Genomic DNA, 15186 nt, shown 5'->3' with positions numbered 1-15186 from the left:
AAGACATGCCTGCTGTTTGCTGAATATCTTAAAGAAACCGGATCTGCTTAAACGGTATAAATCAGTCTAAACAATAATATATCCCTGCTTGCTCTTGAGCAAACCCCCAGCACTCCAGCACACATGGTTTGCATTTTCTGTACTTTCTTCTAGTAAGTCTTAAATGGCTGGAAACCAGTGTAAAATTTTCACGTTGGATTTTAAACCTTGTCAAGAAGTCATTTCTTGCATATTCACTGGATTTAATTCCTTTCCTTCCTTGTCTTGGCAATTGATGCAAGTCTGCCTCTGAAAATGTCTTTTTGTTGCTTTTCACTTCAAAAAGTTTAGTTTAAAGGTAGAAGAGGCAGTTTTGCCTTTTTAATGGAACAATGTGATCAAAACACAGGACTGGATATTAGAAGTTCACTAACTGCTTTTGCTTAATCTGTGGCCTGAGGGGAAGCAATTAATCCTTTCATGAAGAAAAACCAATCACTGCAGCGCTACAGAAACCCATCTTCCCTGTGAAAGTATTGGTGTCACGCTTGCTTCAGAAAGGTGGCTCAGCCATGTCCATCCCCATAATCACATTCTTGCCTTGAATTAGCCTGCAGAGCCCTATTAACTGTACTAGGAATGTTGCCTTAGCGTAACGATGCATCTGCCCTACCAGCATTTTAACTTACTGCCTTCTCAGTTTGGAGCTGTTAAGATGTTAATTATTCTTTGACTGTCTACAGTGCTTGGTTTCTTGTGAAGTGGAGTTACTAGGGGTATTTTTTTCCCACGTGGGCATTCTGAGGCTGTGTGCTGAAAAGGGATTTTGCTGAAATGGCTTTGTGGGGTCAACCAGCTCTGATTCACTGGACCTTGATTAAAAAGTATGTTTCCTACCTTGCAACTCAGCAAGTGCCTTTGAGATACAACAGGAGCAGCCGCACTCGAAATACCACGGAGGTCAAGCAGTGCCTTCAGGGACATCTCCTGTGCACCTCTTGTCCCCCTGTTGTTAATGCCAACGTTTACCAAGGGTAGAATTTGCGCAAAAGGAGAGCTGGACAGATGGCACTTCACAGTTCTGGGTGCAGTGAGAACCACGGTGGAAACCAGCCTCCCTGTCTCAGCACTTTACTGCTAGTCAGACAGTAGTAAAAGCAGCGACGTTGGCAGGTGTGGCTCAGAATCTGCGCACACATGGGACTTGCTGAGCACAAAGCCATTTTATAGCTGTTTTCAGAGCAGAGCTTTACCTTGATGTTGGCTGCTTGGAAGCTCGCTCTGAATACTGTGCATTATTGTGTGAGTCAATTCTCACCTTTTCCCCCCCCACCCCGTCTGCTTTTCCAGGAGCCTCGGTTGTACTGTTGTGGAAATGCTGACAGAGAAACCACCCTGGGCAGAGTACGAAGCCATGGCAGCCATTTTCAAAATCGCCACCCAACCAACCAACCCCCAGCTCCCCTCCCACATATCAGAACATTGCCGGGACTTTCTAAAGCAGATCTTTGTGGAAGCCAGGCACAGACCCTCTGCTGAAGAGCTGCTCAGACATCAGTTTGCACAGCTCCAGTACTGAATTACCTCCCTCGCTAGCAGCTCCTGCTGGGCTTTCGGTGCCCCGTTTGGTCTAGTTGCAACTGCCCGTTGTGGTGCTGCATCTTCAAAATGCCAACTCGGCTGTCCTAGTCCTTTGGGGAAATTATGCCAAGGAACCTAGGGTCTGCTCTTGTGCCTGATACCTTTGTTTGCTGGACTAATGTTTATTCTACCGACAGCTGTCCAAACAGAGCTGCATTTTTGCCCTGGTTACCTTGAAGTGAAATTGCAGCTGGCTGCATGTTTTCTGCAGGCCCAAGGATGGGGCGCTAAGAAGTGTCTCACTGGTGAAGATATCTGAACCAAAGTGGGAACTGGAAGACCTACACTCTTCAGAACAGAAATGTGCAACAGCCACCCAGACCAGCTGTCTACGTGTGGGTTCACTGTTTTCCAGACTGCTAGGGCTTTAGAGGCATCTATAGTACATGAATCCAGCAAAAAGCCATGTGTCATTGAGCATGAGCTCGCTATATAATTATATATTTTTCTTCTTAAGTATTCAGCATCTGAAGGTGTTCAGAAAATATTGATTCAAAAGTATGTGAATAGTGTTATTTTATAATGAAACCATGGATTTTGGGGTGGGGGTGAGGGAGGTCTTTCTAGCGAAATGTCAGGATAATCAGAAAAGTTTCAGCAGAATGCAATCACTCCAGGGCCTGAGATAAGGGCGCTCTCACTGACGTTGAAAAATCCGAAGCTTGATTTCCAAGGCTTAATCTGTCCTAGTGTTAAGACAGTGTTGGTTAGTTTGTGTCCTCATAGCTAACTAATCTGTGCTCCGGCTTCATCTCCCTGGGACTGCTGGGTCTAAACAAAACCCTTCTGGAAGGAAGTTCTGCAGAATGACTTTCTGTTGCACCTATCTTTTTGGATGGTAACTTCCTACCATTCTTTAAACCAAAGATAGTTCATCTGATGCCCAGGAATTTACTTGAGGAAAAGCTTATGTGTTTCTTTGAGGACCTGGCCTAATGGAAAATTGACTTTTTTCACAGGGAGAATTTGCTGGACACTGGTTTTACTTGTGCACAGTAGGATAGAATCAAGCTCAACCCTTCAGTGTGTGTGTTTTGTTTTACAGATGTGCAAGTGTTCTTTTAAGGTTTCCATAAAATATTAGGGCCCTGTTTAAATAAGCTTTTGTACAAGTTAAGTCAAACAGTGAACCAGAGAGAACATTTGTAATGCTAGCATATTTCTAAAATTAACTGGAGATCCCCATACAGGTACCAGCAAAATGTATCCAAGTGATTTTGCATTGGAACGGTAGCCCGTCTCTGAAAACTGAGTTCCTGATGGCTTACTGGCCTCAAATACTGTATCTTGATTGGGGCGCTAATAGTCCTTATTTCACTCATAAAAGAGCAGCAGTTTTTAAGTGCTGGGGATTCAGGAAGTAATTGTAAGTTATCTGCGTGAAATGAAACTAAGAAAAGCAGATGTATAATTAGCTAAAATATTGCTTTATAGAGCAACGCTAAAGGTGTTCTGCTCTTGTATTGGAAACATGTAAGGGTCCACATGCCTCCACTCTTCCCCCCCCAAAGAAAACTTGAAAATTGCTTTCAAAATGCAGTAAAATTAATAGTTTTAAGTGAATGCTTATAGCAGGAGAAGGCAAGTTTTAATGAAACCAAGCTCCTTGAACACATGATAAATAATGTGTTTAATTAAAAGAGGAAAAAAATAACCCTAAGAAACCCCAAACGACCAAAAGCCTTGAAAGGGTTTAACGATCTGAAGTGTTTTTCCTGTGCCAAACTCAAAGCAAGCCAGTAGTGGTTTCACTTTCAGGCTCTCCTGCACTACTATAAGGATGCACTGTTTGGGTTGCAGGCACCTGGGGGGATATCTTTTACAAAAGCCCTTGTTCCATAATTTATTTAATTCTAATGAGAGCACTTCTATTGATCTTTTCCAAACCCGGAACTTGACTCCAAATTGTCAAGACACATGGCCTGACTCTTGGCCTGCACTTCGCTGTCACTTGCACCGAAGGGAGGTGAGGACGTGACACTGCTACTCTGTTCTAGGGAGCTTTTTACACCACTTTGTTGTGGTGTAAATGGCTGCATATGCTGCAGAGGAATGCAAAATCATTCCTGTCGTCTTGATGACAGAAGTAGGGTGGTCAACACTCCTGGTAGCACTCTTAAAGCCTTGCAACTAGCACCTAAATATACCAAAGATTGGAATCTTTTATTCATCACACTTTGCTGCTGCACGTCTGCAGGGTAATCAAGAGTGTGGTGATCCTGTCTGCGTAGGTTTCTCTCTACCCTTGGCTTGTCCTCACTGTATTGAGACCTTTTTTCCTTGCTATCCCACACGTTGTGCTTTGGGAGAGAACAGGGCATGAGGAAATGGTGTAACTTTTAATGTTTCAAAGCAACTAAATCCTCAGGATCCGTTGTGGCTTTTACCTCATATGCGTCATGGAAGGCTGTTCCAGAGCAGAGCAAAGAGCATCGTGGACTGATGGGCTCAGTCCTCTCCCCGCCAGAGCTTCTGGTCCTTCCCACCACCTATGCTGAAATGTGCCTACTCTGTGTATACACTTGTATTCCAGTCTGTATTAATGAAAGTAAATAGCAATTGTACAGTGACAGAGAACATGGGGTGCCAGCTTGGACTTCTTGTATTCCAGTACCTGACCCAATGCCACCCGTTCGGCACAGGAACAAGCCAAAGCATTACTTGTATGTTTGGAGATGCACTTTTATGAATGTAGTTTATATCGCTCTTTTTTAGCTCTTTTTACATCATGTAAACGGTGATGCCTCATACTTTTTTTTTATTTATATCGTAAAAGATCATATTTGGTGATTTTTATATATATCGACTCGACTGTTACGGGGTAGGGGGGAGGATGGGAAATAAATTTGACGCCTTTATGAATTTAAAAAGGAAAAAAAGCAGCTGGTTTTGCAGAGAATTTGCTGATGGTTTATAACAAGTAGAGCCAAGCCAAAATGCGTTCTTTGTTTCCTCACAGCCCTCTTGATTATGGAAAAGGAAGATCTGGATTCCTAAGTCCACTGCTACAGTGAATAAACTTGGGGCCCTGGCAGCGAAAAAGTTTCAAGTGGACATAAATGTAATTATACCTCTAAATTGAATTACGTCTGGCCTCTTTATCCTGGCAGAATTTGAAAAAAACTGGGAATAAACTCATTTAGGGGAGAGTGGAGGAGGGAGTGCCAGGCTAACAATAAGCTATTGTGTCCATTCCAAATGTCACTTTGTGTTTTCTGCTGCTCCTTCCAGGGAGGGATATATAGTGAATATTTGAGTATTGGGATCCTTGATGGAAGGTGCGGCAGAAATGGAGAATATTCTATATGAAGAAAAATACCTTGTAGGAATCTCATTATCCTGAAACAGTTGAGACTGTGAGCAGGAAAATGTCCGAGATTCCCATCAGAGAGGAACTTGGGGGAATGGGGGATTTGGCTGTCCCTGAGCTTGTTAGGAAACAAACTGCTGGCATTTTGGTCGTGGTGTGACGATTCTGTGCATTCCAGGTTATTTGCTTGTTCTCCAGTAAATCTGATCTTTGCCTATTCTACCAGCAGTAGGTTGCAGCAATTTTGGATATTTTTTTTTTTTAATATTTTTGGAGTAGTATTCCAAAGGATTTGAAGATGCTCTAAACAGTTCCCGTTGCCATTAATTACCAAAACAAATTGACCAAGAGGGAGATTGGTACCTGCTCAGGTGACACACGTTCTTTCCAAGTGCCCAGAGCGCCAGGACAATTTGTGAAACCTCAGTAAATACATATCCCTGCTGTACATGCTTTCTCTGGTAGGCAAAGGCCAGATTAGAGCTTAGGGCTGTACAGGGGAGTTGAATGAGATCCCAGCGATTGGTGCTTAGGTTAATAGCTGCTGGATGGAAAGGTTTTACATATTTGAATACGGACAGTCCTGTGGCTGTCACCTCGGTACCTGCCCTTGGAGCTGGGAGTATTCAGTCTGTCTTTAATTTTCAGAAAAAAATAGGTGCCCTCCATAGTTTAATGGCATTTGGGCTTCAGGTCTTTAAACCTCAGCCTTGTTCAGGAGCAAATCTCACTGAGCAGCTCAGAACTTCCCAGTTAGAAAAGTTAGATGTGCCATGGGGCAGTTCAGAAGTGAAGAAAAGAACTTTATCAATACCTGTCTGACATAAGCTGTGCAGAGCAGGGAGAAGTTGCTTTAACCTGGATTGTGCAGAAGACCTTGAACCAGTAGTCTATATATACCGACCGGGGGCTTGCAGTGCAAAGCCAGGCCAATGTATCATCTTATTTACAATAAAATTATCATTTATATGAAAGCCTTTTTGGTGGTTGTTTGCAATACAGTGTCTCTTCCTTAGTAAGTGATGCCTCAAGATAAGTGAGTAAGACAATTAACTAGTTTTCCGTCTAAACAAGAACTTTAACTGAAGGAGGACATTTTTCCTTTCAGGAATTTATTCCTTGGGACAGATGGAGAAGTGTCCTATTTGTGAAGCATTGCTTCTTGGATTAGGTAAGTGTGTGTCCTCTACAAGGCTGCCTCTGAGGAATGTCACATTCATCCATTTTCACTCTTCAAAGAGCGAGGTGGAATGGCTCCATCCCTCTTGTTAGTGTGTAAAAATAGCAACGTCTTCATTTCACCTTGCAGGAGAGTAGCTGGACTGGTTTATTGGCTCTTCATGTGGAGATCCTACTGATGGAGAGCAGGAGCTGAGGTTTGCATTTGGATTTTGCTGTGGTGGTGAGTTCTTTACTTCAGGTCTTGGTCTGTAAATGTTCTTGATTCATCACTGTCTAACAGGGTAGATTGTCATCAGGTGGGGAAAAGGTGGTTGGTAACGAGACCAGGAGGAGATGGTTAGTATGATAATGTCTGATTCCCTGCTTCAGCTGGGAACTCTGGGGAATACCCCAGAGTAGCTTGCTAAGAGGATACTTCCAGCTCTAGTTTGTGGAGCTCAGGCTGCTTGAAAATGTTTTTATTCTAAATACCTGCAAACAGTTGAAGGTTCCTGAATTGTTTCTCCTTTGAATGTGTTGTCTAGTCAATTTAGAAAGTAAAAACTTTGAGAAGTAGGGCCTCCGGACTTCAGGCAAACGGGAGATACCATGAGCTCGCTTCCAGAACTGAAGGCTCCCAACAGAAGTGGAGGAATCTGGGTCGCCTTGCGTAGAGCATACTCGGGATTTGGGACAGGATCAGCTTTGCTGCCCCAGAGTAGGACAAGGGAATGGGTAACCACATTTCCAAATATCTTCAGGCTTTATTTTTTTTCCAGCATACCATCTTAGGAAAGGACAGAAATAGTGCTCCTCTAAAATTTGTCTACACTACTTGCTGAAATGCTCATTTTTTCCTGGTACTGCTCTGTTTGTGCAGCTCCTGGTCTTTGGTGTCACAGTCACTTAAGCAGTGGTTTGAATGCTGCCCTGGTCCCTTGAGATGCTGGCCTCCCCGGGCCCTAACCGCAGCCTTCCCTCTAATCGCCTTTTCCCAGGCCATGGGATAGCTAGTTGTTATGTCAATTAAATACTGAAATATTTGTTAATGTAATAATACGAACAAGTAAGAATAAATGGGTTAACAAGCTGATGCAATAGAAACCCCTGCACATGAAACAAGTACATGTGTGGTGCTTGTGTGCCGTTCCAGAACAGATGAGAACCAGACAAATGAAGTTGTCCTGGGACAAAAATGTTGTGTGGAACCAGAAATAACCACCTCCCACTGCTTCTTGACACCCTCCTTATATGTTAGAACCTGAAAATCCTGCCTTTGCTGAAGGAGGAACTTGAAACTCAGTTACCTTTACTTGAGGCGGTCCCTCCTGAAGCTGACGTGTTCATTCTCCTTTCCACTCAGTATGTTCAGCGGTGGCATTTGGTTTATGAACATGAGATTCATGTCTTGGGCCTGTATGATGGCGTGTTTTCTTCTAAACTCCCCTCTCACAAAAATTAAGTAGCTCTATAGTAATTCTGCTTTCCATAAGTAAAAATGATGAGTTTTTACTGGTGAGGCCGCACCTTGAATCCTGTGTTCAGTGTTGGGCCCCTCACTCCAAGAAGGACGTTGAGGTGCTGGAGCGTGTCCAGAGAAGGGCAGCGGAGCTGGGGAGGGGTCTGGAGCACAAGTCTGATGAGGAGCGGCTGAGGGAACTGGGGGTGTTCAGTCTGGAGAAGAGGAGGCTGAGGGGAGCCCTCATCGCTCTCTGCAACTCCCTGAAAGGGGGTTGTGGTGAGGTGGGGGTTGGTCTCTTCTCCCAAGTAACCAGCGACAGGATGAGAGGAAATGGCCTCAAGTTGTGCCAGGGGAGGTTTAGATTGGAGATTAGGAAACATTTCCTTACGGAGACAGTGGTTGAGCATTGGAACAGGCTGCTCAGGGAGGTGGTGGAGTCACCATCACTAAAGTGTTCAAAAAATGTGTAGACGTGGCACTTCAGGACATGGTTTAGTGGGCTTGGGGGTGTTGGGTTGTTGGTTGGACTTGACGATCTTAAAGGTCTTTTCCAACCTTAATGATTCTGTGAATACAGCATGTGTGGTCCTGACTTGCAACTTCACCATGCCCGTCCGCAGCTGGTGGTTGAGCAGGGGCTGGGGAGAGGGAAGTCTGGAGGCTTGGGTTGAAGGTGGAAATGGTCAGACATGAAACACTGACCAACACACAAAAGAAATGCAGCTGAAAACCTCTACTGCTTTTTTTATTTCTGGTAACTAGTATGGCTGAGGGGAAGGTGACTTAAGGTACATTTCCTCTTTAAATCCAGTTCTAAAGCAAGTGTAATTTAAAATCTCTAAAGAGATTGGCTATACGACACTACTGTCGCTCTTTCTATTAGGACAGTAAAGTCTAAACTAGGAACAATGTCTTCTGGTTTTAATATTGCTTGGGTGTGGGTGTATTGCATTATATCCAGGAAATGCTGGCATGGTTAGCTGTCATGTCACTTGCTCTTCTGGTGTTGATCTCTGCCTAGTGCTCTGTGTCTTGTCCAAAACTGGACATCTGGATGGTATGGATGAATATGGATTCTCACTGATTTTTTTTTTTTTTTTTTTTTTTCAAAAAAAACCCCAATTTTTATTACGTGAATCTGTTGGCTTGAATTTTTAGGGTCCGTAAAATAGCCTTTCTTCAGCTAAAAGGCAGGTTGGTAACGGAAGCCTCGTGCTTGCGTGGAAACGCAAAAGAAAGTTGTGGTGTGTGTAATGCAAATAAAGGTTATTTGTTGCCCCACAGCCGTACTGTTTCTTCGGTGGCAAGACCAGATCTGTGCTTTGTGGGAGAGGAAGTGCACGTGGCAGCGTGCCATTTTCTGTGCTTCGGCTTAAGGGCTGGTTTCAGTGTTGCAGCAGTCTTCGATAGACCCCGGAACAGCCCTCGTGCTGCTATTAAAGCCGCTCTTCTTGAGCGCTCGTTGCATCGCCTTGGAGCCCAAGCGAGCTGCAGCATCCTCTGCTTTGGCTGCAACTTTTCCTGCTTCTCTGGCTGCTCTGTGCTGCAGCAGCAGAAAGATGCCCCAGCAGGGACCAGGTCATGACTTGAAAGGAACTTTAAGTAGCTCACCTCAGCAGGACTGGGTGCAAGCTCTGTGCAGCATCCTCGAGGAGGTTGCAGGCGGTATCTATCTCCCTCGCTCTTGCTTCGCTTGCCAAGTGCTGCAGGCTTCTTTCTGAACCCAGCTGTCTGGACAGCTTCTGTCTCCACATCGCTCTGAACCGTCTTTGTCGCAGGCTGGCGCGCGGTGCCGCGGCGCGGTGCCGTGGCGCAGCCTCACCAGGGGGAGCGCAGAATGCTTCCCCCCACCACGCCAAGTTGATGACTGGCTTCTGGCCGCTCAGAAATTTCAAATAAAAAGCTGTAATTATGTTTGGCAGCTATATATGCTGAGAACTTGTGGTCCTCCTTCTCTTCGTGGATATTTACGCCGTTAAAGACCCCCCAACCGTGGGGTCTGAACATCCTGAATCCTGGTAACTCCATACGTACAGATTGCCAGTTTAGACTGCCAGTCAAGGGAGGCTGCTGGCAGCTGGAATGAGAAAAGCTGGCCCTTATGCTTAAAGATGGAGATCCAAAGCGAGGGTGTTGCAGTAAGAAGTCACTGTGTCCGCTCAGAAATGAGATTTTTTTGTATGTTGTCCAAAAGGTATGCTAAGGTGTGAGGGATTCAGAAAGGAGGTTTCCAGTCCCGGTGGAGTAAGACTAGCTCTCATCATAAAATCAGCTGGATATTAGCTAAACATTAGGACAAAGAGACAATATTGGGGGCTTTTTTTTTTTAATCTGTTTTACAGAAACCTCAGTCAGAGACATTTTAAGCCAGGGTTTCTGTAGTGCTGCTTCTTCTGGTACACCCTGGGAAAGCGTGCGCTGTCGTTCGTGCAGTGCACCACCTTCCAAATGTATCGGGCAACATTTTTGATAGGCTCAAAGTGTTCAAAAAACATCTTCCCACGTGTGTTACCGCTAGGGTTTCCCTGTGTGCAGAGCCTGGCGTGTTAATCGGGGAAGCAGGAGTTCGCGTTCGCGGCTTTGTCTGCAGCAGCCATTCTGTGAAACGTAGCTGTGTCGAACGTCTCTCTCCCATGTGAGTCTGATACTCATGAGATTCGCTTCCCTCCCCTGGTCTGTGGTGCCTGGGTCAGGTTGCTGCAGCCTGTTTCGATAATATATAGCCTGGTCATTGGTTTCTGCTTTTAAAATCAGAAAACGATCATACAGCAGGCTGGAGATCTCACACCTCTTGTGCCTGCACATGCTCCTTCCGTTTCTGCTGCACCAGCGTGAGTTTGCTGTGCCCGTATGAGAAGAGCTTATGGGAAAGTGGTAGCGAATGGGGAGGGCTACTGTCTTGAGACAAAATCCCACATTTAAATTTTTGGGTTGAAGGAGAGAAATGGAACATAATTGTTCTTGCTTAATGGTTTGGTTTGGTTTGTTTTAACTGAAAAGCCAACATTTAAAAGCTAGGGGTTTTTTCCTCCCCTCTCCTATCCCAAAATCTAGCCTAGTTAAAAAAGCTTTGTATCTGATTGCCCCGCTGCGCAGAAAAGGGCAGCAGCCTGCTGAGGTGAGGGAATCGGGAAGTGAGGCCAGCAAGAAACAGGATGCGAAACCGAGGAGTCTGCTTTCATTTTCTAAGCCAACCTTAGGAAGGAAGGGGCCGCAACCCGAACAGCATCACAAGACCCTCGCCGCAGAGCAGTGCCTGCTCGGTTTCTGTTCTATGATGGTGAATGTTGCAGGGCTGCTCAGGAAGCGGCTTTTGTTATGGTGTAAATCTGTTGCCCGCGTGTTGGTGTGAGGAGGAGTAGGCGGCACCTGCGTGGTGGGGACAGTTAAAGCACTTGGTGAGGCTGAAACTCTCCTGGAGCCTTGCCCAGGGTCTCTGTATGCAGTCCCTGCTGTGCTGGCAGTGTAAATCCCCAGGTGGTCCGCGCCCAGAAGAGCTGACAGACCTGCCCTTTAGAAAGCCCTTAACTAAAATGGAGAAATAACTTGTCTAACAGGAGGGACATCAGGCTCCTGGAGTCATCCAACACGTATCTTCCCTGAGGTGAGGCACGACTGCAGCCAGCTTTGCCAGCGAAGGAGAGCTGTGGAGATGCTGCCCGGCTGTTGGTGCACACCCAGAGCCCCAGAGGACTCATATTGGGGGAGCAGTACCGCAGTGACCCAAGTTAAGAACGCTTCTCTGTACATACCATCTGTTCCTCCTGGGACCCCTATGGACTGCCCATACCCATCTTTTTCCCTCTTCAATCCTTAGCTCCAGTTTTCCTGGCTGTGTCTGGATTCTCCCAGACAGGACGTGCTCAGTGGGAGCTGATGTCATCAGTTGGCGATGGAATTAGGGGCTCTTGCTGTTGATATCAAAGGCTGTTGCTCTGCTCGGGGGGCTCTGAAAAGCCCAATTCCTGTAGCATTTGAAAGACGGGGGGTTCCTGAACACTTACTCTTTCAAGCTAGTCTTACAAATTGTGTGTGGAGGAAGGAGGTAAATAATAATTAAAAACAGACTCACCTGGTTTTCACTGCGTTAGGCTCTCCAGCCCGGCAGGTCTTGTCAGGCTCATTAGTTTGTATGGACTATGCTATCCAAACATCACAGCTCAGCAGGTGGGGTTGATCCAAACCAGACCCTGTATTGCCCCAGTCAGCCCAGCTCTGATGCCCGTCCTGCCCGTTGCGCCGGCTGCAGAGTGAATTGAGCCAGCATCTGCTTGTGGAGGCAGGGCACAATGTTTATTGACACGGAGAGGGATGCGAGTAAAGCCACAACATGTATGCAGGGCAAAAGGGCTGGATCTAATTCACAGGACGGTGAATTCCCTTTGAGGGTGGTCTGAGCTCCATGTGGAAGCTGGTGTGCGGCTGCAGCTGGGGTGTAATGCTCTCAGGGTAGTAATGCTGGTGTGCAGTTTGAAATCCCAGGTTCAGTCCCCAAAGGACCGGTCTGCCTCAGTCATAGCATTACACACATGTATCCAGGAATACTTTCTTGATCCTGCATAGGCAGAGGCTCTTTTCACAGTAACTGGGCAGTAAGACGCAGACCTGACCACAACTCCCACCTCCCCGGACCCCTGGGAACACAGGACAAGACAGGGAAGGCTCAGAAACCTTCTATTATAAAAATAAAACAGCGCATGGCGCAGTGTCACGCGTGAAGCTGCTGTGCCAGGCTCCAGCGCAGAACGTACCGATCAAAGGCAAATATAAAAAAGACAGACCACTGTTAAACAGTCGCAGGGCAACATCCTTAAGGCTGAACAATCCCAGCTGAACTGAGCTGATGTAAACCAAGGACCCTCCTTATTCAGAGCCCCAGCAAGGCAGTACTGGTGTGGCAGGAGCTGGGAGCTCTGCTGTGGCTTACAGGCTAGGTTAAGCCCCCAGATCATCTCCTTTTCCCTGGTGGCAGGCCTGAAATGTATGAACACGGCTGGGGTTCCCATGGGGGCAAGTGCTTCTGGTCTGATCTCATCAGTGAGAGGGCTTCAGGTCTGGGGGCTCTACCGCGGTCACCTCTGCCCTGACCTTATGGACCCCTCTAAGCATCCTCCAGAGAGCTGGGCCGCCTCCCTTCCCTTACTGCCCACAGGCTCTTGGGTCCCCTTTGCTTTACATCAGCTCAGTTAGCCCCCGGCTCAGCACTGCTCCGTGCCGTCTCTGCTGGGCTCCAGGGAGGGGTGGGCTGGCCCCGCTCATGCCAACTTGGTCCCACTCTCCACCTCCTTGTGCACCCACAGCTCCTTGTGCTGCTTGCGCCCGAAGCCCTCGTCGTAGTTGCCTTTACTCTTGAAGAGCTGCTGGAAGTGGGGCTTGCAGTAGAATTCCCCGTGGAGCGCCGCGTAGCTGCCCAGGCTGGGGAAGGAGAGCAGGGTTAGCTGGGCTCGGGGCAGTGGGACTTGGCTGCAGTCTGGGGGGGAGCGTGTGAGGCTCAGGGGCACTGGAACAGGGGAGGAAGGAGGAGGAGAACATGCAGAAGGGGACCCTTAGAAAGGGTCAACTGCTTATTTCAGCTGGCTCAGGACATTGTGGGCTACAGTGAGCAGCACTAAAGGTGTGTAAAGAGGAGGGTCTCACAGGGAAGCTCAGCTTTGGCTCTGCGTTATCTAGGAGGAAGCTCTGGCTCAACTCACTGTGGGGTGCTCTCCCAGGGAAAAAACTCTTCTTCCATACTAGGTGGGATTTAGCTGAGACTTGGGACCAGGGGGGCAGATAAAAGCCATTTTTTGCTGTAGCAAGTGGGCTGGGGGTCTCTAGCTACCCCACAAGAGGAGCAAGGGCTGGGATGGGTGGGCGGGTGCGCTATTTGGAAGGGGCATCCCCCACCCAGGCGAGGGAGCGCCACGGTGACACCCATCCACATCACCGTCAGCAAGCACCGCGGTGGCCTCCTGGCCCGGCTCACCTGAGCTTGGTGTGGCAGTGCTTGCAGCAGAAGCAGGCGTTGTGGAAGACGAATTTATCCGCCACCAGCCGCTCCATGGGGTAGACGGTTTTCTGGCAGGCAGTGCACATCTCCTTCACTTGCGCCTTCAGGCTGAAGGACTGGGCAAGGGGAGACCAACGGGAGAGAAGGTGAGGAAGGGGTTTGGGAGATCCTGCGCCTGGCTCCTGCCACAGCCCTCTTCCCTAACGTCTATGCTGCCATTTGGTGGAGCACTGGTTGGCGTGAAGCCCCATCTCCCCTCATCCTCCCTGTACTGATGCTGGGCTGGACTGGGGCTTCGGCCTTAGGCTTTCTGTCCTTCCCCCCTTGCTGTGAATCAGTAGGATGCGGTAAAATTGCAGGTACCTTGGAGCGCTGCACCGTGCTGCCTCCTGAGTTGTTCTTTGCCTCCTAAGACGGGAAGAAGAGAAATCAAAATGAGAGCCTGGACTGACAAACCTGGCGCTAAGGAGGCACGAGGAAAAGACATTATGTGTTGCAGAGAGAGAACTAGGCACCAGGAGGCTGTGGGACTTCCCCGGCACCATGGGGGCAGAGCAGCCAGCTCTCATCCAGCACTGCGCACTGAGACCTCAACCTTGGACACTGGACCGTGTCCTGGCTTTGTTTCTTCCGTGGCCAAGGTACAGCTGACCTCTCTTGTGGTGGTTAGCACCCAGACACAGATCTAGGAGATGTCACAGCATAGGCATTGCAGAGCACAGCCCCGGGGTGACAACCCTCCCTTGCTCCCAGCAACTACTGACGAGTAGCTCTCACCATCTGCAGGCATCGACTACTGTCCTCGGCTACCCAGTGCCACCGCCACGCGTGTCTCCGGCCGCGGAGGGCTGGCACTAGCCTCTCGGGAATAACAGCAGCAAAGCAGAGGAGCCCTGCTTCCGCATGCCTGGGGCACCCCTGGGGCCTGTGGTGGGCAGAGCGGGGGACTGGGCTTTGCTGAGCTGCTGCGGCACAAGCCCCTGGCAAAGCTCCCGCTGTGACCTGCGCTGGCACATCGTCGCCTGCTGGCTTGTACAGCTACCAGCAGCAGCTCTGCTTTGGTGCAAGATGCTGCTCGTGCTCCTTCTGGCCAACACTTACAGGGCTGGAGAGTGATAATTAACCCTTCTCTTGCTGGAGGTGTGCGCAGGGCTCTAGCAACGCTGCCAGTGTGGGTCTTTGCCTGCAGTCGGAGGGCGGTGGTCTGCCAGTTCCCCCAGGGCATAACTGGGGTGCCCCTCGCTCTCATGGAGCATGTTGTGCTGGTTCCCCCCCAGCGGATGTTTTGTTTCTGAGTTCCTCAGACCGACAGCAGCCCGTTCACGCCGCTGCGCTGCGCAGGAAACGCCTGCGCCGTAAGCGAGATCGAAAAGCCTTCTCGAGTCCCCGCAGGCTCTGTGTGTGTGTGTGTGGAGGGCAGGAGGGGCGGTGGGGCATGGCCAGAGTCGAAGACCTGCTCCGTGGGGTTCTGCAGCGCAGTGGGGACGGATGTTACTCAGACCCTGCAGCTGCGGGAGGAGCAACGGGGCAGAGAGATCCAAACACCGAGATGCCTGTACCTCTGCCCCCAGGATTTCAGAGCAGGGTCTCGGTGCACGCTCTCCCATCTGCAGCTGCAACAACTCTTCTCCCAAATCAGCTCCA

General features: G+C 48.4%; 2 protein-coding genes across 3 annotated transcripts in view; one reads left to right on the top strand and one right to left on the bottom strand.

Annotated features, from left to right (window-relative positions):
• Positions 1-1867, top strand: part of MAP3K3 (mitogen-activated protein kinase kinase kinase 3) — a 29678-nt gene extending 27811 nt beyond the window's left edge. For both annotated transcript variants that reach the window (XM_010291458.1, XM_010291459.1), the window contains one exon: positions 1330-1867. In XM_010291458.1, coding sequence (XP_010289760.1) covers positions 1330-1558 — 229 coding nt within the window. In that variant the 3' untranslated portion in view covers positions 1559-1867. The remainder of the gene's footprint in view (positions 1-1329) is intronic.
• A 10884-nt stretch (positions 1868-12751) lies between these two features.
• Positions 12752-15186, bottom strand: part of LIMD2 (LIM domain containing 2) — a 3706-nt gene continuing 1271 nt past the window's right edge. The window contains 3 exon segments of the mRNA XM_010291457.1: positions 12752-12968; positions 13519-13658; positions 13906-13950. Of these exon segments, the coding sequence (XP_010289759.1) occupies positions 12752-12968; positions 13519-13658; positions 13906-13950 (402 nt within the window).

Source organism: Phaethon lepturus, unplaced genomic scaffold (genome assembly GCF_000687285.1).
Source record: "Phaethon lepturus isolate BGI_N335 unplaced genomic scaffold, ASM68728v1 scaffold34347, whole genome shotgun sequence".
Classification (NCBI taxonomy): domain Eukaryota; kingdom Metazoa; phylum Chordata; class Aves; order Phaethontiformes; family Phaethontidae; genus Phaethon; species Phaethon lepturus.
The sequence above is the reverse complement of the archived record's forward strand: the minus strand, read 5'-3'. Positions and strand labels throughout refer to the sequence as shown.